The 27,141-nt window shown below is 38.7% G+C and overlaps 1 protein-coding gene across 1 annotated transcript in view; it reads right to left on the bottom strand.

The window, feature by feature from the left end:
• The window catches only part of ADAMTS12 (ADAM metallopeptidase with thrombospondin type 1 motif 12), a 329,970-nt gene that overhangs the window by 66,244 nt on the left and 236,585 nt on the right, over nucleotides 1-27,141 (bottom strand). The window contains exons 14-16 of the mRNA XM_079144478.1: nucleotides 23,576-23,696; nucleotides 14,247-14,491; nucleotides 12,713-12,851 (exon numbers count right to left, since the gene is read on the bottom strand). Of these exons, the coding sequence (XP_079000604.1) occupies nucleotides 12,713-12,851; nucleotides 14,247-14,491; nucleotides 23,576-23,696 (505 nt within the window). The remainder of the gene's footprint in view (nucleotides 1-12,712; nucleotides 12,852-14,246; nucleotides 14,492-23,575; nucleotides 23,697-27,141) is intronic.

Genomic DNA, 27,141 nt, shown 5'->3' with positions numbered 1-27,141 from the left:
AAGTACTTGGTAAGTCTTGTTGGACATCAGCAATGAAAGGTCCATTAAGTGTCTTGACTTTTTAAAAAATACTTTAAGTTGTAGATGGACGCAATACCTTTATTTATTTATGTTTATGTGGTGCTGAGGATCAAACTCAGTACCTCACACATACTAGACAAGTGCTCTATCAGGGAGCTACAAGCCCAGCTCAAGTGTCTTGAAGAACTGTCTCCTTATACTGTAAACCTGATCGTCTTGAGTGGAAATTGTTGTGTTGAAAGAAGTAACAAGAAAAGGGATAAAGAAGGACATTTCACACTGCTTAAGGGAAGCATAAATCAGTAAGCATAACAATCATAAATATCTATGCCCCAAACATTGAAGCATCTATGTATATCAAACCAACCCTTCTCAATTTTAAGAATCAAATAGACCAAAACACATTAATAGTGGGGGACATTAACACATTGCTCTCATCACTGGATAGATCCTCCAAACAAAACCCGAACAAAGAAACTATTGAACTAAACAATACAATCAATAATATAGACTTAATGGACATTTACAGAGTATTTCATCCGTCATCAAGCAAATATACTTTCTTCTCGGCAGCTCATGAATCCTTCTCCAAAATAGACCATATGCTATGCCACAAAGAACTCATTAGTAAATACAAAAAAATAGAGATCCTATCAGACCATAATGGCATGCAATTAGAAATCAATGATAAAATGACAAACAAAAACCACTCCTACACCTGGAGACTAAATAACATGTTATTGAATGATGCAATGATAATAGAAGACATCAGGGAAAAATTAAGAAATTCTCAGAGGTAAGTGAGAACAATGACACAACTTATCAAAATCTCCAGGACACTCATTGCATTGAGCTCATACATTAAAAAAATAAAAAGTCAACAACTAAATGACCTAACATTAAATCTCAAAGCCCTAGAAAAAGAAGAACAAATCAACACCAAAAATAGAAAACAAGAAATAATTAAAATCAGAGCTGAAATCAATGAAATTGAAACAAGAGAAACAATTCAAAAAATTGACAAAACAAAAAGTTGATTCTTTGAAAAAGTAAACAAAATCAATAAACCCTTAGCCACACTAAAAAAGAGATGAAGAGAGAAAACACAGATTACTAGAATCCGTGATGAAAAAGGAAAGATCGTGACAGACACCATTGAAATATATAACATAATTAGAAGCTACTTTGAAAATCTATACTACAGCAAAATAGGAATACATTGAAGACATTGACAAATTTTTAGAGAAAAATGAAACTTCCAAACTGAATCAGGAAGACATACAGAATTTTTTTTAAAAAATTCACTTTTATTGTAAACAAATGGGATACATTTTGTTTCTCTGTACATGAAGTAGAGGCATACCATTTGTGTAATCATATCTTTACCTAGGGTAATAGTTTTTGATTCATTCTGTTATTTTTTTTCTTCCTCCCCACCTCTCCCACCCCTCTTATCCCTCTATAGAGTCCCTCCTTCCTCCATTCTTGCCCCCTTCCCACCCCCTATATGTGTCATCATCCACTTATCAATGAGATCATTCGTCCTTTGGTTTTTTGAGATAGGCTTATCTCACTTAGCATGATATTCTCCAACTGCTTCCATTTGCCTGCAAATGCCATAATTTTATTATTCTTTATGGCTCAGTAATATTCCATGGTATATATATACCACAAATTCTTTATCCATTCATCAATTGAGGGGCATCTAGGTTGGTTCCACAATCTGGCTATTGTGAATTGAGCAACTGTGAACATTGTTGTGGCTGTATCTCTGTAGTAGGCTGATTTTAAGTCCTTTGGGTATAGGCCAAGGAGTGGGATAGCTGGGTCAAATGGTGGGTTCATTCCAAGTTTTCTAAGGAATCTCCACACTGCTTTCCAGAGTGGCTGCACTAATTTGCAACCCCACCAGCAATGTATGAGTGTACCTTTTCCCCCACATCCTCTCCAACACCTATTGTTGCTTGTATTCTTGACAACTATACTACAAAGCAATAGTAACAAAAACGGCATGGTATTGGCACCAAAATAGAAAGGTAGATCAATGGTACAGAATAGAGGACACGGACACAAACCCAAATAAATACAATTTTCTCATACTAGACAAAGGTGCCAAAAATATGCAATGGAGAAAAGATAGCCTCTTCAACAAATGGTGCTGGGAAAATTGGAAAACCATATGTAACAGAATGAAACTAAACCCCTATTTCTCACCCTGCAAAAAAGTCAACTCACAATGGATCAAGAACCTTGAAATCAGACCAGAGACGCTACGTCTTGTAAAAGAAAAGATAGGTCCAAATCTTCAACTTGTTGGCTTAGGATCAGACTTCCTTAACAGGATTCCCATAGCACAATAAATAAAAGCAAGAATCAATAACTGGGATAGATTCAAACTAAATAGCTTTCTCTCAGCAAAGAAAACTATCAGCAATGTGAAGAGAGAGCCTACAGAGTGGGAGAAAATCTTTGCAACTCATACTTCAGATAGAACACTAATTTCCAGAATCTACAAAGAACTCAAAAAACTCTACATAAAGAATACAAATAACCCAATCAACAAATGGGCTAAGGATATGAACAGACACTTCACAGAAGAAGATCTACAAGCAATCAACAAACATATGAAAAAAATGTTCACCATCTTTAGTAATAAGAGAAATGCAAATCAAAACTACCCTAAGATTCCATATCACCCCCATTAGAATGGTGACTATCAAGAATACAAGCAACAATAGGTGTTGGAGAGGATGTACACAATTTAAACAGATCAATTTCAAGCACCGAAATAGAAGAAGCCATCAAAAGCCTACCAACCAAGAAAAGCCCAGGACCAGATGGATTCTCTGCCAAATTCTACAAGACCTTTGAAGAAGAACTAATAGCATACTCCTCAAGGTATTCCAGGAAATAGAAAAGGAGGGAACCCTTCCAAACTCATTCTATGAGGCTAGTATCACTCTGATACCAAAACCAGACAAAGACTCATCAAGGAAAGAAAATTTTAGACCAATATCCCTGATTAACATAGATGCAAAAATCCTTAATAAAATACTGGCAAATTGCATACAAAAATATATTAAAAAGATAGTGCACCATGATCAAGTGGGGTTTATCCCAGGGATGCAAGGATGGTTCAACATCTGGAAATCAATAAATGTAATTCATCACATCAATAGACTTAAAGTTAAGAATCATATGATTATTTCAATAGATACTGAGAAAGTGTTTGATAAAATACAGCAATCATTCATGCTTAAAACACTAGAAAAAATAGGAATAGTAGGAATATACGACAACATTGTAAAGTTTATCTATGCTAAGCCCACAGGCAACATCATTCTTAATGGAGAAAAACTGAATGCGTTACCTTTAAAAACTGGAACAAGGCAGGGATGCCCACTTTCACCACTTTTATTCAACATTGTCCTTGAAACACTAGGTATAGCAATTAGACAGACCAAAAAAATTAAAGGGATACAAATAGGAAAAGAACTCAAGCTGTCACTATTTGATGATGACATGATTCTATATTTAGAGAATCCGAAAAACTCCACTAGAAAACTTCTAGAACTAGTAAATGAATTCAGCAAAGTAGGAGAATATAAAATCAATATGCATAGATCTAATGCATTTCTATTCATAAGTGATGAATCCTCTGAAAGAGAAATTAGCCTTGAAAAAATAAAATACTTGGGATTCAATCTAACAAAAGAGATGGAAGACCTCTACAATGAAAACTACAGAACACTAAAGAAAGAAATTGAAGAAAACCTTAGAAGATGGAAAGATCTCCCATGTTCTTGGATAGGCAGAATTAATATTGTCAAAATGGTCATTCTACCAAAGGTGCTATACAGATTCAATGCAATTTCAATTAAAATTCCAATGACGTTCCTCATAGAAATAGAGAAAGAAATCATGAACTTCATCTGGAAGAATAAGAGACCTCAAATAACGAAAACAATCCTGAGCAGGAAAAGTAAAGCAGGAGGTATCACAATACCAGACCTTAAACTATACTACAGAGCAATAGTAACAAAAATGGCATGGTATTGGCACCAAAATAGACAGGTAGACCAATGGTATAGAATAGAAGACACAGAGATGAACCCACGTAAATACAGTCACCACATACTGGACAAAGGAGCCAAAAACACACAATAGAGAAAAGATAGCCTGTTCAACAAATGGTCCTGGGAAAACCGGAAATCCATATGCACCAAAATGAAACTAAACTCCTATCTCTCACCCTACACAAAACTCAACTCAAAATGGATCAAGGACCTCGGAATCAGACCAGAGACCCTACACCTAATAGAAGAAAAAGTAGGCCTGGAATCTTCATCATGTCAGGTTAGGACCAGACTTCCTTAACATGACTCCCAAAGCACAAGAAATAAAAGAAGGAATCAATAATTGGGATAGATTCAAACTAAAAAACTTTCTCTCAGCAAAGGAAACAATCAACAATGTGAAGAGAGAACCTACAGAGTAGGAGAAAATCTTTTCCACATGCATTTCAGATACAGCAATAGTCTCCAAAATTTATAAAGAACTTACAAAACTTTATGCCAAAAATACAAAGAACCCAACCAATAAATGGACCAAGGAACTGGACAGACACTTTACAGAAGAAGACATACAGATGATTAATAAATATATGAAAAAGTGTTCAACATCTCTAGTAATTAGAGAAATGCAAATCAAAACAACTCTAAGATTTTATCTCACTGCAATTTAGAATGACTATTATCAAGAACACAAGCAATAATAGGTGTTGGCTTGGATGTGGGGAAAAAGGCACACTTGTACATTGCTGGTGGAGTTGCAAATTGGTGCAGCCACTCTGGAAAGCAGTATGGAGATTCCTCACAAAATTTGTAAAGGACCTACCTTTTGATCCAGTTATTCCACTCCTCGGTTTATACCCAAAGGACTTAAAATCAGCATACTACAGCAACACAGCCACATCAATGTTTATAGCAGCTCAATTCACAATAGCTAGATTGTGGAACCAGCCTATATGCCCTTCAACAGATGAATGGATAAAGCAACTGTGGTATATATACACAATAAACTATTATTCAGTCATAAAGAAGAATAATATTATGGCATTTGCAGTAAATGGATAGAGTTGGAGAATATCATGCTAAGCAAAATAAGCCAATCCCAAAAAACCAAAGGCCAAATGTTTTCCCTGAAAAGTAGATGATGATATATAATGGAGGTGGGGGAGGGGTGGAGGGTAGAAGAAGAATGGAGGAACTTTAGATTATATAGAAGGAAATGAGAGGGAGGAGTATAAAAAATGGTGGAATAAGACAGACATCATTATCCTATGTACATGTATGATTACACAAATGGTATTAGTCTACATCATGTACAACCACAGAAACGAAATGATGCACCCCATTTGTGTACAATGAATCAAAATTCGGTCTGTAAAAAATAAAAAATAATTAAAAAAAGAAAGAACTAACAAGTTCCTCATTTAAAAGAAAAAAAACTCAGCAGTGATATAATTCATCATATTTTGAAATTAATAATGATATAAAGTAGAAGGAATCTGCAATATGGTTCATTTAGTTCACACAAGATTTTCTTGATTTGCAAGTTCAATTTAGGAAGGGAATAGATAAAACAGCTAAAGACTTAGGTTATTATAATAAACTATGGAAAAAAAAGAGTACACAGTTTCCTATTATGTCTAAATTTAAGATCAAAGATACTCAAAGCAGCGACTAATCATATCATCTAAGAGAGATCGAAAGTATTGTACACTCAGTCTCTAGACACTGAATAAAATTTCTTCGTATGCACTTAAGTGATAACAATACTGACACATGGTGAATTTCACATTAGCACATAATTATAATTCTCCTAACATTGATTTTAATGTGAAATGACAACAATTTTGTGCTGGATAGAGAGACCGTCACTTACTACAGTCCCCCTTAATACACAGAAACAACAGTAACTTTACAGGACAAAGAGCGGAATTGTATAACCATCTGTATTGCTGACAAGTGCATCTTTAACCTACCAAATTTCTATTTTAGTTACCACTAAACATTTACCTTGGTGTCTTTGTTTTGTTTTTCAATTTTTTTTTCCTGGCTCCCTGAGATCCCTTAGCTCTATTTTCCTTGCTCAGTGAGTTTAGTTTTATCCTTCATAACGAAAGCTTAGTCTAGAAAAGCTTAGTTTAAACATACTAAAAGCTTAGTTTAAATGTGTGTGTGTGTGTGTGTGTGTGTGTGTGTGACTGACTAAAACCATAGCATCAACATCAACAGCAATGTCATGAGAATTAGAACTGGTTTTTGATCCTGTTTTAGCACTACTTGATGAGTGATCTTGGGTGATTGTCCTTACCTTTGCAAACATCGGTTTCCAAGATGGCAATAAATTTATAGTACAGGGTCATCAAGAGGACAAAAATAATATGTATCCTGATATGAACATGATCAACCCTAAGCCCTGGTGCAATGCTAAATGTAAATAGGATCTTGAAAACAATTTTTGAAACCGCATCTGAAGTTTCTTTGTAACCCATTTAAACAAACTCTCTCTGAAACTCCTGCACATTGTGAAAATCAAGTTTGTTTTCACACTCTCAGATTAGGGAATAGATTATATTCAATCTATCCAGTGAAAAACCTTCATTTTCATACTCCTCTGATGGAACCACCTTCTTTCAAATAACTCATCCCTTAGTTACACAATCTTTTTTTTCCTAGTTCAAAAACACGTTGACCCTAATTTCAATAATTACAAATAATTGATTAGATATGAGTTAATTTGGTTTGATTTTATTAACAATTATTGCCAAGACCCATACATCTTACAACACCAGTAAGACTCAAAGTCGACACTATTTTTCTCTCCTGAATGCCAATGAACTGATTACACAAATTCATTGATTGACTGTCATGATGGTGATAACTTATAAAAAAGTATGTAGAAGGTGCTCAAAGAAGAGCATTGTTTGTACATAAAGAATATTGTATGGGTTAGAAAAAAGATGGATCTGCCCTTTGAAGGAACCATTTTCAAAATTTGCCACAAACTGCGTCCATATTGATTCTGATTCCTCTTCCTCAGTCACTGTGTATGAGTCTCACAAAGCACATGAATGAAGAAACTCAGAGCTGTACAAAATCTCACAACACTCGTGAGTTGATAAAGCCGACAAGTTCATTTCACAGAGCACGCTGAGCAAAGAAAATATTCACAGAAACCAGTTGAGAAACCCCAAGCAACTGTATTATTAGAAAACAGAACTATGAGTCTGGAAATAAGGGAGAGACTGATCCTCTGCTGACTTCATGGGATTAAAATAGGATGGAATTTAGAAGACCATCAGAATAAGAGATTAGCCACCTTGACTAAGGGTTCTTATTGGTTCATTAGTGAAGTACACTGAAAGGTTATAATGTCTCCACTGTACTTTACTTATAGTTTATTTTTATTTTTATGCACGTGACCAACTATGTAATCTTCATTCTGTGCCATATGTTAAATCTACCTCAACACATAATCCTATGAACATTATGAAGTCTTACCTTAAAAAGTATCTTCCAGGTATTGTTACAAGTCAGTGTCTAGATTGGTGGATCTTACCTGACAATTAACTTGGACAAAGTCAGAGGGACTGGCACCCAGATGAGTTCACTTTGAGAAAGTCAAGGAAATGTCTGACTCTGGTTTTCCAAGAAGTGGATCCTGCCTTCTGAACATCAGCATATGGTCACTCATCAGGGTTAATTTATTGTATTTTTTTGTGGTGCTGGGGCTCAAACCCAGAGCCATGCATATGATAGGCAAGGACTCTATGGCTGAGCCACATTCCCAGCTCCACTCATCAGGATTGGAGGGGAATATGTGTCCCAATTTATAATCTCATGCTTGATCAAGGATACATGGACATATCTCAATTATGGTTATATTTAGCTTTAGTAGGAATACTGTTGGATAAACTTCATGCAAACTAATTTTAGAATCTGCTCTACATGTATTTATTTCCATTGAAGGTAATCTAGTTTAAATGTCAGCCTACAGGAACAATTTGAGAAGTCTTCAAGTCTGGTTTATGGTCTCAGAGTTTTCGATATTTGCTTGTTCCTATGAGAACATTCCTTGAACAAAGGGACAATGACTAAAATCAGAAAGAATTCAGCCAAGTAGGGAGAAGGGAAAGTTGAAGATGAAAGTAGGGCCGGGGAAAGTATTCTCCCATTTGTGTAGGCCATTGTTATATCAACAGATCCAAAAATTTGGAATGGAGGAGATCACAGAGCACAAAATTAACAAAGGTCATGTTCAGGAGTGAGGAATCATTTTCTAACAACAATGCCATTGCTGTGAGTTTTATAGGACATGAGAAGTTTTGGTTAGGATGTACTATATTTGACAGACCCTGCAACACAAAGACTGTAATGGGGAAAGCGGGGCCTTACAGTACTGTGTGAGTGATCCTGGATTTTTGCCAAAATATTCTCTTCTTTAATAAGGAGTCCTGCAGTTTCCTATTGAGATTGGCATCTGTTGTTTCTTCACCGAGAATCTATTTGTTGTACTTTTACTGGTGATCTTTTGGGGGTGACTCAGGTAAACGTCTTTTAGTAAGCTTCTTGTGGAGATGGTACCATTGTTGGTCAAGGAGAAGCATGAAGAAACTCAAGAATGAGCCATCTTCACATGCATTACCCAATGGAACTGATTATAAATGCCAAGGAAGAGGAGTTGTCCTATTCCATAAATGTCATTGAAATTACTGATTTTTTAAAAGGAAATCAGAATCTTTTATGTCACATGCAAAAGTAAATTCAGGTGACTTAATGTCCTTACGTGAAATTTAAATTTTTGAAAGTTTATGAATAAAATATAGACTCTTATCTTAATAACTTTGAGACAGAAAAAACAATAACTTTGAGACAGGAAAATGTTTTTAGTTAAGATTGAGAGAGACACCAAAAACACACACAATAAAAGGAAAGTAGACAAAACTGATTATAGTAAAAGTTGATATTTCTGTTCGCTATACTTTGGATCTGGAACATTCCCCCAAAAGCTCTTGTGTTAGGCAATGCAGCCATGTGCAGATGTTGGGATCTTAAGAAAATATTGGGGATCCTAGAGATGTAGCTCAGTGGTAGAGTGCTTGCCTAGCATACACAAGGCCCAGAAGATTGAATCCAGGGATGCTTAACCACTGAGTCACAGCTCCAGCCCTTCATAAAAAATTTTAGTTGCTTAGGGACTTGCTAGTAAGTTACTGAGGCTGGCCTTGAACTTGGGCTCCTCCTGCCTCAACATCCCATGCTACAGAATCATAGTCATGCATCACTGTGCTCAGCGAAGAAGAATAGTATTCTAAGTTCATTTACAATTAACTTACAAATGAGATTTTTACAAATATTAAATATGCACTTTTCAAATCTTACAACGAGACTAGATACCATATTTTCTGTCCCTTACTAATTTTCAGGAGGCACCTGATTTTCTTTTTTAAATCACAGCACCCATTGAAAATCCAATGTCACAGAGTGAGATGTTATTGAAAGGAATGTAGTGAGACCCACCCTTGAAACGACATGACTTTGAGCTAGTACTTCATGTGATATGCCAGAGATGTTAAGTACTACTGTGTTTCCCTTTAAATTTTTTGTTTCCCTGGAAATTTTAAAATATTTCACAGTACCCTGGTGAGTTCGCTGACTCACTCATGTAATATGAACACACTTTATGACTCAGGAGTTCCACTGATAAGTAAACAAATTAAGAAAGCTCAAATATTGAGGTAAGAAGGCAGTAATTATAAGGTGCTCATTATAGCATTGCAGAAATAATTATAAATGCAAAATAGTAGAATTTATAAATAAATCATGGTAATTCATATAAGGGAATAATTTGCAGCTCCTAAAATATACTACAGCTACTTTTGTCAGTGTGGGTTTACCTAAAAGGCATAATTTTGAATAAATAAAACAAATAAGGAACGATACCTTGAATAGGATACTATTTACAGAAAGCCACCTGAGAAACTACAGTGTGCATCACTATATGCATGTATAGTAGAAGTGTTCCACCACATAAATGAGGATAATATAAGCACTGGTTTCTGCCTGTAGTTAACTCTGGAGAAAAGAGGAAGGACATGAAGTTGGAGTGTGCTCCTTAACCCCAGGTGTAGGATGTTTCTCTTTAAGAATGAAAATTGAAACCAACGTGATCCAATGGTAAGATCTGATAAAATTGAGTGGGTGATGCACAGGAATTTATTACATTCTTATTTCTGGTATGCTTGAAATGATTCTCAGGTAAAAACTGTAAAACTAAAATAAAACAACAGGCAAAAAGGTAAAATGATGGCTCCCATCTGTTTGTAATCCTTCAATTATAAAAGTTAACTTGGCAATTAGTTTCTTAATATTATCATACTATTTATACTCTTTGAGCCTAGAAACTCCACAAAGAAGTTAAAGCTAAGGAGATTGTTTCATGTGAATCCCAAAATGCTCTTTTGGTCCCTAATGAGCAGACCTCTCTCTGCTTCTTTGTTGCCATGTTCTGAGCTGCCTTCCTCCACTATACCCCTCCGCCATGATGTTCTGCCTCTTTTCAGGCCCTGAGCAATGGAGTCTGCCAACTATGGACTGAACTTGTGAAACCATAAGCTCCAAATAAACTTTTCCTCCTCTGATTGTTCTTGTCAGGTCTTTTGGTCACAGCAACAAAAATGCTGACTAAAACACTTTACAATCATTGCAAAGCCCAACCACTTATGTGATGGGTTGACATATTTGACTCCAGGAAATGTTATAGGCCAGGCTATATGGGCAACGGCTAAACAGACTCCATTTTACCTTGAGACTCCGTGTTATGTAGGAAATGCTTCTTCCGTGGGAATGCCCAGCCTCTGTTCCTGTCAACGGTTGCTTAGCATGACTTGTTTGGCAATACAAAATGATGAAATGGCAATTCTTATATAATGGAAAATTGTTTTCTTTTGATCCCTAGTTTCCTAAACGATGTACTATGTTAACGGTGATGTCAACAGTGACTGTTTAGATGTTAGTAACCATTCTTTAGTTTGTACCTAGGTAAGGGTCATTTTGACCCACTTCCCCCTCTGCTGATGATTTCATGGTGTTAGTTTGTAATTTTAAATCATAGTAACAGACACTTATGATTGATGTACTGACTTATGGTATAAGAACTCCTACAACCCTGTGGTCGGAGCTATTCTCCCAATAGCCATTTTTGGGGCATTTTGTGAGACAGTCAGCTGGCTGGCTTAATAAAGACTCTCAAATTTGGACTTCTCAGTGGTGATAGGTCTGTTCTTAAGTTGTGCCCCATAACAACTTATCTCTTTATTCCTAGTGTTTGGAAATATTGCATAGGAAGCAAAGGGTTCGTCCTATCTTGAAATAGAAGAAGGCAGAGAGGTGGATGGTCTCCTGTTTGGGGAGACCCTGCCCAGTTCCCATTGGTTAAGTTTTACTCTGTGGTGTGCTGGGACAAATGATCTAAATTTAAAGCTTAAACTTGAATTTTGTTCAAAGACGATAACAAAGGGGATCATAAACTGAAAAAGTACTGGCAACTATATTCACAGTGACTTCATTTTCCTCACAACTGCTCCTTAGGGTAAGTTTTTTTCACCCACTTATTATCTGCTTAAATTGCCTTTGCTTCTCTGGGAACCCTCCCATCACCCTGGACAATGAGGGTGGGATGAGGGTCAGTACATCTGGAGATGCTAGTGTGTCAGGGGAAATCACAGGATGGACTATCCCACCAACACCACTTACGGCTGCAGCCACAGATTGCACCCTTGACCCCAACCCATTTCCAGAGGTTTGGCATTTTCAAAACCTCATACATTTTTAAGTGAATATTTTGTCCTTGTGTTTTCTAAAAGCTGACCTTGGTTTTCTGTGCTGAATCGGGAAAACAAAAAGGTTAATAATACAAAAATTGTTTATAATGTTAAAAGGTGCATGACCCAACAGCTGTTGGGAGACCTCCTTCCATGACTATCTCTTGGGGTGGGAGGACAGTGGAGGGTTCAGCAGAGTCTGAGAATGTGAGAAGGCAGCCTATGAAGAGGCAGCCTGGCCTTGACCCATTCACTCCTTCACTCTTTATTCCTTTTGCTATGTTCCAGATGCTGACTCTCTGCTCTGTCGCTGCCTTAGTTTTACAGTCAGTCGTTATAGACAGGAAGCAAAAAGTTCCAGAACTGAATTGCACATGATCCAAAAGGAGGAACAGAGGTGGAGGCTTCCATACACAGTGCTATTATTAAAGTCCTTTAAATGAAGAACAGCCCCAAGTACCCACGGGTTCTGAACTCTCCTTCACAGGCCTTGGGGAAGTTCATCCGGCACTGTGGCGGTCTGCTCTGCTCTCCAAATGACCTTTTGTTCTTTCATCTTTCCCAACCTCCCTTTGTAGGTAGATGGTGCCCAAGTGACTAAGACCAACCAATGAGATGTGAGCAGAAGTGTCTCTGCCTTTAAACCACGTCCCTGCACTGTCACTGTTCACAGGTCCCCTGGGCCACATGTTGGCACCCAGCAAATCCATGCACACAGAGTGCAAACCACTGGGTAAGATGCCTCCATGGCCCACTCTGGGAAAGTGGCCAGGGATCCTAGTGACAGCAGCTGTTCCTCACCTGTCCCACATGTCACACTGCACTCTGTCCAGCGGCCAAACTGCCAGAAGTACACCAGGTGCTCCACATCATTGTCAAGGCCATCTTTCCGGATTGTGTACTCATACTTGATGCCTGGGTTAGTCACCTGGAACAGGAGCTAAAATGCAGGACAGGGGTGATACCACATTCTGTCATGACTTTAGACTGCAAACCTCAGTCATTCAAAACAGTACACAAATGTCTATCATCTGAAGCTAGTTCAGAGAGTACACACTGAAAAAGATACCATTAAATGAACCTATATCTATGTCCATATTTGCATCTCTACCTCTACTTTCATATCTACTTCTACCTCTGTCCATATCTATACAGTCTCCATTCTGTTATTTTTTGGTTAAATTTCCATTTCTGTAAATGGGGAGGTCTAAATATATGGACATTACTCTGAGGGAATGTCAGGGAGTGTCCTTTCTAGCAACCAGCTGATAGGTCACTTGTGCCCTTACATAATTATTAACTTTGTGAATAGTTAATTAGTTCCCCCATGTACTAAGTGAGGATAACAATAGTACCCACTAATGGGGTTATCGTGAGGGCAAAATGAGTAAAATACACATAAAGTTATTAGAACATGACACAAGATTAGCATTAAATAAAAGTTGACCTTTATCATGTCCTTGCTGTTGTATTTTGATGCTCTTTTTTAGCTCTCAGCTGGTTAGTTTCTTTAATGTGTATTAAATCTGGGATAAAAATGGTCATGGGTTTCAGCTAAGGTATGCCAGTCTTGGAATCTTCTCTTGGTTTCCTTCTGCAGGTCATCTACTTAACAACACATTGAAATAGATTCATCTTAAACTCAGAGGTGGGGGATTGGTTGCTCCCTGGGATTGGGGCACATGTACATCATTTTGCCCTTGTACCAGGACAGATAAAGTTCTCCTGACATTCATGGACCATGGCTTCCAACCCTGACCTCCAGCTTCTGTGAGTGCTCTGGCCTAACTTTTGAATGTGGCTAGATCTGATTGTCTGGGGCATCTGTTGTTCCCAATCTGCCTTGCCTCTACCAGTATAATCATTCCTTTCTTTCTATAGTTCTACACCAAAATGAATGACAAGCCCTTGTGACTCTGAAGAACACCTCCTTCCTCCAAGAATTTCATAAAGGCAAACCCTCTGCCTGAGGATAAGCATATGACAGCAGGTCCCCTCATCCCCACTGCTGGGAAGCTACCTGGAAACTCATGTCACACAGAACAGGCTACAAGCTCCTTTACATACCTAAGTAATAGTTACTCTCAGGTAAATCAGCCTGGAAACAGCTCAAACTTCCTAATGGGTGATTTGAGAGCCATGGGCATTTTGTTATGGGAGTTTCAGCAATTTCTAAGCAATAAAGGATGAGCACCACAAAGATCTCACTCCTCTCTCTCTTCTATGCTAAAAGAAGTTCTGATGATTCTTACTTCATATCCCCCAGTAAATACCTTGAAAAGGAAAAGTTGCTACACAGCATCCATGTCAGCAGTTCCCTTCCCTTCTGCATTACCTGGATCCACACGGACTCATTGGTGGGGCCTGGGGCCATCAATTTCTCCAAGTCTCCTTTCCTGTCATATTGAAAGACGGTCCCTGCCAGCTTATAGTTCCCATTCCACTGGATAATAAATCCTCCATTCAGATAGTATTTTTCTGGGTCTTCACTCCTGATGGCCAGGAAGTTTCCAGCTGCCTTGATTTCCATCACTCTTATGTCCCTTGCTCCTTTGGGTATGAGCCCGATGTCAACATAACCTAAGAATTGAAGAGATAATAGTTAAAAAGCCATGCTAGCTTCTTGGCTGAATACAGTCTTTTTCTGGCCCATCATTTATCCTCTTCCCAGCATCCCCATCCTTCTGTGCCCTTGCTGAGTGGCTACTGGGATTTGCAGAAGTACCAATTATGGCAATTATGGGGAATTTTAAAGAGCTTGGCCAGGAACAGAATTTTCAGGAACTCTGCTACTCAATGTGTACATAGTTTTGTGAGAAGGGGTAAAATAAACGCAGAAGAGACACTGTAGCTTTTTTTTTTTTTTTTTTGTGAATGCAGCACCTATTTTTCTGTGATTTTATGTTGCTAATTCAGACTGTTACCACTCCCAGCTAACTTCCTGCTAGCATTTCTCTCATCATTTGTTGTTGCTGTCAAATTAGTCTTCCTAAACATAGCTTTGGATTCATACTTTTCCTCCTCTCTACGGCCAGCAGGTTAAAAAAAAGACTCTTACAAGTAATTTAATCCTGGCTTCCATTCATTAAGAAAATTCTGGAGGAAATCTTGCATTGATTGCCACCTGGCTTGTTTGAATACCTCCCTTGATGAGAAACTCAGTTCTGGGCACAGCCTGTGCTGTTGGACAATCCCACTCATTAGAAATGGCCCACCCCCATTTTCCCTTTATGTTTTGCTAAAATAGGAATTTATGGTTTATTTTTGTGTGTTTTCATCCAGCCTTCTGAAGAAGCATACGTGGATATCCATTTAAAGATGACGACCAGCTCTAGCCAGAGTCTCCTCCTCACTTACTGGCTGTCCTGGTAGGAGGTGCACTGGTGAAAAAGGGATCAGCACAGCCGTTGCCTCCTCTTGCAGGCTCTATTCAAAGCACGTCATGTTTCTGCATGATTTAGCTTCTCAAGAGACATCACTTCATAGAATGGAAAGAACCTGCTTCTTGAAAGGAGCCCTGGGGCACTGGAGTCAGAAGACTTGTGTTCTAGTCTCTACGTTGTCGTGAATCAGCTCTGACTCTAAGTCATTCATTCAACTCCAGCTTCACAACGCAGGGACTGGATGATGATTTTGAGGCCTCTCTTCACTCTAATACTCAACAATTTTGTTTTTTTCCAGGCTGCCATTCTTTGTTCCTTTAACTTTTTCATACAAAATACGGTTTTAAGGCTCTGATCATCCTGTTTATTTCCCCATGGATAAATACTATTTTTTTATTGTACATTATAATTATACATAATAGTGAGATTCGTTTTGCCACAATCATACTTGCACATCACTTGATCAGTCTCATTCTATGGTAGCTTCCCATTCCCTCTCCTCCTGTCTTCTTGACCTGCTTTCCTTTCTGCTCTTCCTTCTATTATTGTTATTTTTTTACTTTTATTTTAATTGGTGTGTACATATATGAGTCATTGTGGTCCAGTCACATAAAGACATAGCATAATGTGGTGGATTTCATTCCCCAGTATTTCCTCATGCCCTACCCTCCTCCCTCTCTCTGATCCCCTTCCTCTATGCTATTGATATTCCTTTTATTTTCACATACATAGGGTTTTTTGGCCTGACAAGCAATACCCTCATCTCTGTCATTTGACAGTGCCTGATTGCTCTGTCTCCCTCTGATACTAAAGTAGTATGAGTCCTGGGGGACAAATGTTGGCCTGTTCAGCAGGAATTATTTGCTCAGAAACTGGACACAGGCCATAACCTCAGCCTCACTTTTCAAATTGGAAGCTCTTATTCAGGGGAACCGAAGTGTGAGTCTTGTAGTATTCAATTAAGTTTCATTTGGTTCCCCCACATGTGCCTGAAACACCTGATTAAACTGACTAATGCAAAACCTCCTTGGGGAAGATGTTTATCACATGTAATTGAAGCTAATGCATTTTTTTTTTTAAATACCAATCAGGTGTTGCTCTCTGTAATCATCTTCTGACAGGGTGTTGAGTGCCTTTCATAGAACACATGTAGGGAAATCAAATAAATGGCTTTAAATATTATACCTTCCACTGTGATCCTTGCTTTAAAAATGGGGGGAATGATATTGACCAAGGTATATGGTTATATTGTGTGTATGTACAAACATGAAACCCATCATTATGGACAATTATAATGCATCAATAAAAATATGGAAAAATAGGTGAAGGGAATAGATGGAAAAAATGATTAAAAAATTATTTTTTATTCTTCCATTAAGAGAATCCTAGAGTTGGAAATATTTATTATGAGCTGATTAATTTTTTATTAAAATAAAAGAATTCAGCAAATATCAGTGTTGTATCTTCATTGTGTTTAGATAGGAGAAGGCTTGGTAAAAATAGCTCCAAAGCACTAAGAACGATGAATAAATTCATCCAGCAAAATCTGTTTTCTTACATCTTCTCCAAGGTAAACATTAGCTATTTCTGTCAGTATTGGGGGAAGAGGGAAAACAAAATCTTTTTATTATAATTTCTTTTTTAGTTTTATGGACTGCATTTTGATTCATTGTACACAAACGGGGTACAACTTTTTGTTTCTATGGTTGTGCACGATGTAGATGCTCACCACTGGTGTAATCATACATGTAGATAGGATTGTGATGGAAAACATAATCTTGACCTCAAAAACGAGCCTCTGAGTCCATGGAGACCATCTGGAGGAAGTACCCCATCAGTATACCAGTCGTGAGCACTTTAAGTTAAATGACTACTTGAGGTCTTTGAGGATGGGGGCTTTGCTTCTGAAGATAGCATAAGAGACGTCATGAACCATCAGTGCTAATACACACCTTATCTGATTCTTTAAAGTTCATAAAAATGGACCTGACTCATTTGCATACTTGGTCTACTGTCTTTGTCATGTCTAATAAAAATGTGCTCTTAAAGAGGTTATACTACTAAGACTGGGCTATTTATCTACAACAGCCAGCTTGCTTTCTTCAGATTGAGGCTTTTAATTCATGGCCATCGAGATGATGCTCATTGGAGGCCAAACTCTCATGATTTATATAAGAAGGCTCCTGGGAAAGGCTGATTCATCTTCTGATCCTAGGCACCAGAGCATGCAGATACAAATCTGTACTCAGCAGGATCACAGATCACAGAGCAAGGAATAGCTATATAAACATAAATGTGCCTGGAAGATCTTTTAAGAAGTTGAATTGATTTGCCCTTGACTTAGAGTTTTAGATTCGATTATTTCAAGAGAGAGCAATCAGGGTATGAGAGTCCTATAATACACGGAGAGCGAAAACAACCATCTTGCTAGAAGCCAGTGGAAAGAAAATATAAGAGAAGGAACAGACTGAGGTAGCTTCCTGTCCCTGAATGCTTCTAGAACAAAGGATTACAGCCCTAACCCATGGAAAGTCTTTAGACCTGTAGATATGAAAATTCTCAAGCAGAGTGGCCAAGCATTATCCCTCTCCTCCCACCCATTCTAACCTGAGAAATGTGCTACAGAACAGACTCCACTTGGGCTTTCAGAAAGCTGTGTCCGTGCTTATCATCATCACCTTTGGATTCTGTCCAGAATGTTTCCTTGTGTGATGCTCATCCTCTCTACATGCCTTCCTTAGTCCAGGCCCTCATCCCCTAAACTTGGATTCATGTTATAGTTCCTCGCACTGGGTTCTCCCACCCCAGGCAATTTTGTATATTTCCAGTAAACTCATCTCTTGAGCACCGACCCTTTCATTTTGTTCACCCACCTAAATTCAAGGTGGTTTTGTTTATATCCATATTATTAAAGGTGAGTTTTATATGGTAACTATTCTAGTGACATAAAAAGGTTTCAAGATGAAAGTCTGAACTCATTCTGGTTGTGATTAGATAAAGGAGGTAGAAGTTGGCAGGTAGTTTGGACCTTGAATTAAGTGATCTAGTTAGCCATATGAGAGTTCCAGGGAGCTCAGAGAATGGGTCCCTGATTCTCAGTAATGGGGAAAGTAGTAAGCAAGACCAGGTTAACTTAGTGATCACAGGGCCTGGCAAGAGTGAGGTCTAGAGAAGCTAAGGTCAAAGAAGCAGAACACTGGGGTGGTTTTAAGAAGTCCGAAATGCTTGGGGCTGTGATTGTGGCTCAGTGGTAGAGTGCTCGCCTAACATGTGTGAGGCACTGGGTTCGATTCTCAGCACCACGTACAAATAAATGAACAAAGATTCACCAACGACTAATAAAAATGCTTAAAAAAAAAAAAAAAAAAAGTCCAAGATGTTAAAAAAGTGAGGAAAGAGCTAGTTGATGTCTAAGACCAAGACAGGTAAATAATACAGAATCCAGGGGTGTAAGCAACAGGAAACAAACCAAGGCTGAGGAAACTGGTCTACAAAGGGTCCATGTCTTAGGCCAAAAAGTGAGCCATGAGAGATCAGGATAAATATCACAGCTCTGAGAAAGAAGCCCAGAGAGTTCTTAGAAAAACAGAGCTTAATGTCCATCAACTTCCTTCTGAACAGGCTCCTTGTTTAATTCCTACCTAATGGTCAAGTTTCAGCTCAGGGTCTTGGGCCTGTGACTTCAGTGGTATAAGACAGAGAAGGCAGTGAGGTGAGCCCTCCAGACCAACTGCTTATAGATCCTCAGTTCATGCTTCACAGACAATGAGTGAATGAGTGAATGAGTGAATGAATGAACAAACCAGGCAATGGCTGATATCTCTAAATAGTATACTGTACTCTGGTCCCAAGTTCTTCCATTTCTAGACACTTAATCACAGTAACCATGGAACTATGTCTGATGCCACCTATTTTCTTTCTCCAACAATGGAAAAGGGAAGCTATTATGGGGAGTTTACTTGGGGAGGCTTATGTTCCCCAAGTATGGTACTAATTAAAGAGAAATATGGTACCATCAGGCACATGACATCAACTTTATTAAACAGATATCTCTACAGAGAAAGACGGGAGCTTTGTTGGGACATTCCTCGAAGGCCAGGGATATAGACATCTTCCTCTTTAAACTGTGCCCAATTTCAGCTCTCAGATATCCACAGGCATAATCAGTCCTGAGGCTATTAGAAGAGAAAAGATAAAGAAAATTTCTCACTCAGGGTCAGAAGGGGCCTCTGAAGCTGAGGTCCAAGGGCTGACTTCCCAAGGCCAATGGTTCTTTAGACCAGAATCTTGTCACTTGTCTGCTGGCCTATTTTAATTCCATAAAATTAATATTTTTAATATTTTAATATTTTTTCTTAAAGCACCCATAAGAAATAAACAAAAGAATTTACCTAATATTTCATGCCTCCATAGCCCATGACAGTAGGGACCCTCCATTCCTAAGGCCTCTTGAGAGGAGGAGGAGGAGGAGGAGGAGGAGGAGGAGGAGGAGGAGGAGGAGGAGGAGGAGGGGGAGCATTTGACCACCAGGGGCACTTTAATTGCAGACTTTTTCACCTATACTTCTTTTTAAACGACTCTGATAAAAAGATCTGTGAGCCAAAGTAAGAATTAAAGGAAAAGAACACAGAAAGAACCCATGGATCAATCCGGTCATGTGGGGTTTGAAGGATTTTTTAATTATTCTGAGAGATTAACCATGCATTCCCATTATTTCCCAGTGCCAGTCTCCACCTCTTCGCTAAAGTCATTATTCCTGGTGTTGCCTGATGGTTATAATTTTCCCCATAAAGGACACACTGTGTTCTTTCATGGCCACGGTTGTAAACAGATAATAAGCCTCAGAATTTGATGCATAAGCACTGGAATATCAAAGCCATGTCCAAACAATCACAACCCCCTCAGAGCAAAGGCAATGTTCTCCTGACCAGACAGATAAGAGTCAAAAACACCAATTTTCTGAAATAATTCACTGTCACCCACCACAGAAACCACAGTCGGGAGTAGAGAGATGAAGACAAAAGAATATTTTCAGACATGCATTATGACAGCAATGATAACAACTTATGACTTTGGACCACAGTAGGGAAGGGACCCTAACCTGAAAGTCTGGCTTTTGTTCCCAAAGAGTTAAAACACCAGACCCAAACCATAGGCAGGACGTCAAGAAGGAAAAGATCCGCCTCAGATATTCCCTCAACATAATTGTAGAATAGTTAATGATTTTGTCTCCTTTATTATCAAAAGAATGTGGAATCAGTCTTAAAAGAAACTTTCTAAACTTAAATTGATATGCGCACTTACTGAATACCTACTCTAGATACGTTCAGGTAGTTTGAATTTGAAAAGGGTAATGCCAAAGACTAAAGGACAATTCTGCCCTCAGTTAACAATGGCATTAGGGGAAAAACTAAACATAAGGCGAAATAAGGCGGCAATACAAGACAGCATGAAAACAAGCATAGGAAACAGCATACAGGATGTCTTTGAAGAGAAGAATTAAGTTCTCTCTTTTTGACTTTGGACTTCACATTAATCAACTATTCCGATGCAATCTAGTTGCATTTCATAAAATTTTGCCTCACTTGTTATCATTGGCACAGTGGGTTGGTGGTAGCCCGGATTTTATGGTAATACAGCCTCACTAAGCACAGAGCAAAGGTAGGATCTGGAGAATGTCTTGTGGGTTTATGGAGCCAAGACCTCTTCACTGGATGTTGCGGAGTCCAGAGAGAAAACTCAATTTCCCCATTGTGCTGGGGTAACAGGGTCAGAGAGATATGCAGGCTATGTTGGCCACGGACAGTTGAAGGCTGACACCATTCCCTGGATGCCAAGAACCATCAAAATCCCTCAGGTAGGAAATGGGTAAAGGAGAATTGAAAGCATGAAGGAGCACAGAGAGGTCAAACACTCTGCAGTGAGCTGTGGCCAGAGGCTCTGAGACTTCCGAGGTGAGTGCAGGGTGGGAGGGCAAGATATTCCTTGTCCCTTTTTCTCTTCCCCAAGAGAGTAGGTCAGAGGGGAGAAAAAAAAAAAAAAAAAACAGAACAAAAACCCATTTTCCTAAGGGTTTAGAATGTTAAGTGGAGAATATTCAGGAATGACAACTCTGGTTTTTAAAGGAGTTACCATAATGTTAGGAGCACAGCATGTCGGAGGCCCAAGAATCTCTATGGAAAAATAAAAATGAAGTAAAATGAAGAAATGTGTTTTTTAAGTGTGACTTTTTATAATTTAAGGAAATAAGGCAATGCCTAAATAATGGAAAACATTTATAAAAACTTTGTAAAAATCAACAGACATTAGCCATCAAAGGATGCTTAATCATAAGCTTCAAACATACTAAATTAATATTCACATCCCTAGCAAGTAATCTGAGGGGTACCTCTTATTCATAATGAAGCTATCAATCAAGCACAGATAATAAAATCTTTTAATGCTAATTCTAAAAGAGCAGGACAAGAATTACATTTAAAAAATTTAACCTTAGTAGTTCAGTAGTCGACAATGAAAAGATAGTAATAGAATTTTTTTTAAAAATTCATGTTTACTAGGGAGCAAGATGCCATGCCATTAAATGAAGAATACACTGGATTCTCTTGGGATTCTACTTAGTAGCTTCACGGCATCACCTCTGGGTAGCAAACACTGCCCCATTCCCTTGGGCCCTGCTGCTGTAGAGCATGCTGGACTTCCTATTTCAATATTGACATCTCCACAAAATCCAGAGAATTAACAACCTAACCCCCACCCCAAACAGCCTGGACCATGACTGGTGGGACTGGTATATCTCACCTTCTAATGGGAAAACTCAGATATGCAAGTTCTACACCGACTCCTGACGCAATGCAACAGCTCAATGATGCACCTTTTGAGGCTGTTTTAATATCCCTCTTTCTCTTCTTCAACACCTTACTGTTATTTTCCCAGACCTCCTGTTTCTCAAATAATTATTTATTCCTGAATTCTTATCTTGGGGTACATCTGGGGAAGTCCAACTAAGATACCCTGAGTTGTCTTCATTCTCTCCAAGCCTAACCTATTTCCTTCTCCCAAGAAAACCTCACCCAAGCTACAAATCATTGCTGGGGCCAAAGGACAAGAGAACTATTTTCACTGAAGACAAAGCTGCACAGGGTCATAGTGGATAGGGTGTGAGGGTAGATTACTGGAAGTCAAAAACTACACAAAGAAGAAATCTTGTTTATGATAGTTACAGGGAAAGAATAATGAAGTGTGGGTAAAAGAACAAAGTGGGGGGAATGTTAGAAGAACTGCCTTGAAAGTCATAAGGGAACATTGGGTGGCAACTCCTTCCAAGGAGCAATTGGGTGTGAGGGAGAACTGAAGCAACCCTACTCCCAATCTTCACATCTCCTGGGATACCCTAAAGGTATCTCAATTCTTCTGCCTTTGAACCCATTGTTGGCTTCTCTGCTTTGCTATGCAGAGCCTGCCCTTGAATTTGCCTTCCTTCTGACCAATTTTTAATCTGTTCTCAGGGCATTGGCCTTCAGCCCTGAATCCTCTTATGTTATGGTTTGGATATGAGGTGTCCCCCAAAAGCTCACGTGAGACAATGCAGGAAGGTTCAGAGGAGAAAGATTGGGTTGTAAGAGTCTTAACCCAATCAGTGAATTAATCCTTAATGGGATTAATTGAAGTGGTAGGGTGTGGCTGGAGGAGGTGGGAATTGGGGCATGGATTTGGGGTATATATTTTGTATCTGGAGAGTGGAGTGTCTCTCTGCTTCCTGATGATGTGAGTTACTTTTCTCTGCCACATTCTTCTGCCATGATATTCAGTCTCACCTTGTGCCCTGAGGAATGGAGCCGGCCTTCTATGGATTATGACCTCTGAAACCGCGAGCCCTCAAATAAACCCTTCCTCCTTTACAGTTGTGCTGGTCAGGTCATTAGTCACAGCAGTGAAAAAGCTGACTAAAACATCTTGTGATGTATATTCTCAGAGGATCCACTCCCAGGGATCACACTCTCTTCCCTGTTCCCATGAGCAGCCAGCAGGTCATTTCAGATCTCTATGTCTCTGTGATGCCTTCTGTATTCGTTTAGCAATCAATTCTCTCTCCCTCTTAAAACTACCCTGGAGCTCATTCTCCTTTGTGCTGAGGGCTAGATTCCATTTCAAATTCTTTGAAACTTGTAAACTTTTTTTTTTTTTTTTTTTTTTTTTAGTACAAAACCTAGGAATTGAACAATTATTTTTGTGGCCTCTGTTCCAAGTCCCCTGACACTTCAATCATTTATTTGTTTATTACCAGATCCTTCTTTCTGCTTAAACATCTTCCTTACAGTCTGGCAGGCAGAGCCGTCTCCTAGGCATACACCACAGCGATCCTCCGTTGCATTGGAATCGATCTCATAGTCACAGCCGACCATCTGAGGGAAGAGAAGTCAGGGTGAAGAACACTGGCAGGAGACCCAGAGCTGCCTCGACCTTTGACTACTTGTCCCCCTTTGTTCTTCATAAGCCTGAGTAGCAGAGTGCAAGTCCACAAGGTCAAATGCTTGTTTTCTTCTCCTGTCGGAGGTCAGAGGAGAAACCAAATTATTCACCAGTGATTAAAGCAATGGTTAAGGAAGGACAGTCATCCTTCATACCCATAGGGGACTAGTTCCAGGACTCCAGCAGATACCAAAATTTGCAAAAGCTCTCAAGTTCTTTATATAGAATGGTATGCATTTACATATAACTATGTATATCTTCAAGTCATATCTAGGTCACCTACAAGATCTAATAAAATGTAGATGCTATATAAATAATTGCTATACTGTATTGTATAGGGAATAATAACAAGAAAAAACGTCTGTATGTTCAGTATATACACAGTCTTTTTTCCCGGATGTTTTCCATCTGGGGTTGGTTGATACCACAAATGTGAAACCTGTGGATACAGAAGGTGACTGTACTTGTTTAGAAGAGAGAGAGGCACACACACTGAGTGAGGTCTCAGATTTTCTCTGGGTCAGAGGCAGAAGTGAACACAGTTCCAAAAACCTATACAAAAATGTCTCGGAATTGGAGTCCGTGGAGCAGCAAGTCTCTTCACACGTGCAAATCTTACACCCTTTCCTCTCCACTGAGATTTTCCAGGGGTGACGTAACTACTGCATCTGTAATTTGGTTATTCAAGGACAGTGAATAACCAGAAGAAACCTGGCTTAATGATAAGATGCCAGTCCCAGGAGGGATGCAATCTTAGACTTATCATTGGGCCTTTAGAGCTGCCCATGACCCCAGCTCCAGTTCACTTAAACTTGGCCACATCCAGTCATCCTGACCTCCCTCCCTCCAGCTGCAGAAGAACAACCAGTTCTTCCAAGATGACTTTTGCTCCTCTGCTGTGGACATAATCCATTCTCAGTGTTCTGCCCAGCGTTCCTCCTGAACCAGTCTGTCAACAGGGTCAAGTCTTTCTCACCTTGAAATGCCCAGGCTACAGAGGCATGTTCTGTAGCGTCAGGACTTGAAGAGTCATGACACTTTGACTGGAAGTCATGAAGCACCTGGGGCATCAACTGACTCTCTCTGCTGCCTGCTTTCTTCCAGGGCCACGTGGGAAAGCTGCAGCATATCCCTTTATATATAACTTTCTTTCCTGTTTGAAGACTTGTGCCCAAGTAGATTCTTTTTCTTCCGAAGGATAATTTTCTTTCTAATTTTAAAGTGACCTCAAATTTACTGAAAGGAAGGTTAGTCTGAGTCTTAATGCTTTCTTCCAGCTAAACAGAATTAATGCCCACTGACAGAAAACAGCACCATTTCTGAGGTTAACTATCTCTAATTTCATGTAGGCACAAACACTGTGTAGCTTGACCCAGTCAGGGAAAAAAATAAAGTTCTAAGAGAGTTTTTAAAACAATCAAAACTTAATTATGCTAATCAAAAATGAAAAGAAAAAAAATTCCAGTCAAGTGCCTGCAGTGGTTGAAAGTAAAATGCCCACACTTCACCAGTGGTAAGTTGATGTCAAGTTTGAGCATCCTCTAATAAACTGACCTTCACAAACCATATTCCTAGTGACTTTCATTCCTTCACTGACTTGAAGAGAGCCAGGGAAACTGACTCTGAGATCTATTAATTTTAAAGTGTTTTCTTTAATCTCCACCAAGGAAGAATAGATTAAAATAAAGAATAAAGTATATCATGTTAAGTGAAATAAGCCAATCCCCAAAAAACCAAAGGCTGAATGTTTTCTCTGATATGCAGATGCTAATTCACAATAAGGGAAGAATAGAGTTACTTTAGATTGGATAGAGGGGAGTGATGGGAGGGGAGGGGATGTGGGGACGAAAACAATTCCAAAATTTATATGAAACCATAAAAAAAAAGAAACAGAATAGTCAAAGTCATCTTAATCAAAAAGAATGAAGGAGGTAGTACACCACCTGATATTAAAACATACTACCAAGTTGTAGTAGTCAAGGGAGCATAGGATTGGCATAAAATCAGACACATAGACCAACAGGACAGAATAGAGAGCCTAGAAATTAAACCACACATCTACAGTCAAATGATTTCCAACAAAGGTGCTAAGAACACACATTGGAGAAAAAAGTCATCTTTTCAATCATGTTGGGAAAACTTGATGATCATATGTGAAGAATGAAGTTGCACCTCTCTCTCACACCAGTCACAAAGATCGATGAAGGTTTTATTTAGATTTACATGAGGACTAGCTGTGTGATTGAGATTCCTATATTCTTTATCTTCATGTGTACTCTTATGATGAGCCACCAATCTTATAATAACTCTAGGACGTCTCCATTAACTGCAACCAGAAGGACCCACATAAAAAAGTCCTTTTAAACTTCTTTGCATACTTATTATTGCAAATTCAATTATATGACATAAACCATATCCTGATAGTCTGATTTAGCAACATGTTTAAAATATTTTTCTGTAAAAGCAAATGTGCTTATGAAGCATAATTTTAAGTGATTGGAATATCCATTATACAGGTGGCATGGTTTATCTAACAATTTCCTTTCCCCCTTTCTCTTCTCTACTGTTGCTATAATAAATAACAATGCAATAAACACACTTGTTGGTTAAAAAAAAGAAAAAGGAGAAATTATACCCCATTTATGTATGATATATCAAAGTGTATGATATATCTACTGTCATGTATAACTAATTAGAACAAATAAAAAATTTTAAAAAATAACAAAGGAAAGCATGCAAAACCATCCTTGGAATCCACATCTTTCTTTCTCTCTCTTTTTTCTTTTATTGGTTCTTTTTAGTTACACATGACAGTAGAATCCATTTTGACATGCTTATACAAGCAGGAATATATCTTGCTCTAATTCAGTCCCCAGACCCTCTCCTCCCCCTCTCTTTCCCCACTAACTGCTCCCTTCCCTCTATTGATCTTCCTGCCATTTACCCATAGTTATTTTTTAAAATTAATTTCTTGTGGATGTACATGGTGTTGAGATTCACTGTGGTGTTTTCATCTGTGGCCACAGGAAAGTTATGTCAGACTCATCCCACTGTCTTTCCTTTTCCCATTCCCTCTCCCTTCCTTCATTCCCTTCTGTCTACTGCACTGAACCAAGTCTTTCTTCCTGAGAGTCTCCAGCAATATTACTCTGCACAACTGGGAGACAAGAGTTGGAGGAAGGAGGCATGCACATGTCCTCAACCTGCTCTACCAACTCCTTATTGAATGGATTCTCATGGAAATCTCACCCAATTTGTTTCTCCAGTCAGCTGTGCATAGTACAACCAAAACTGAATTAAGTATGTGGTGCCTGTAAAACATTAGGAAACTTCAGGGGCAGAGAAATCGACTTCACTCTCCTCTTTTAGAGTACGTGC

This window comes from Sciurus vulgaris, assembly GCF_902686455.1.
Source record: "Sciurus vulgaris genome assembly, chromosome: 6".
NCBI classification, from domain to species: Eukaryota; Metazoa; Chordata; class Mammalia; order Rodentia; family Sciuridae; genus Sciurus; species Sciurus vulgaris.
Note: the sequence above shows the minus strand (reverse complement) of the source record. Positions and strands in the feature narration are given on the sequence as shown.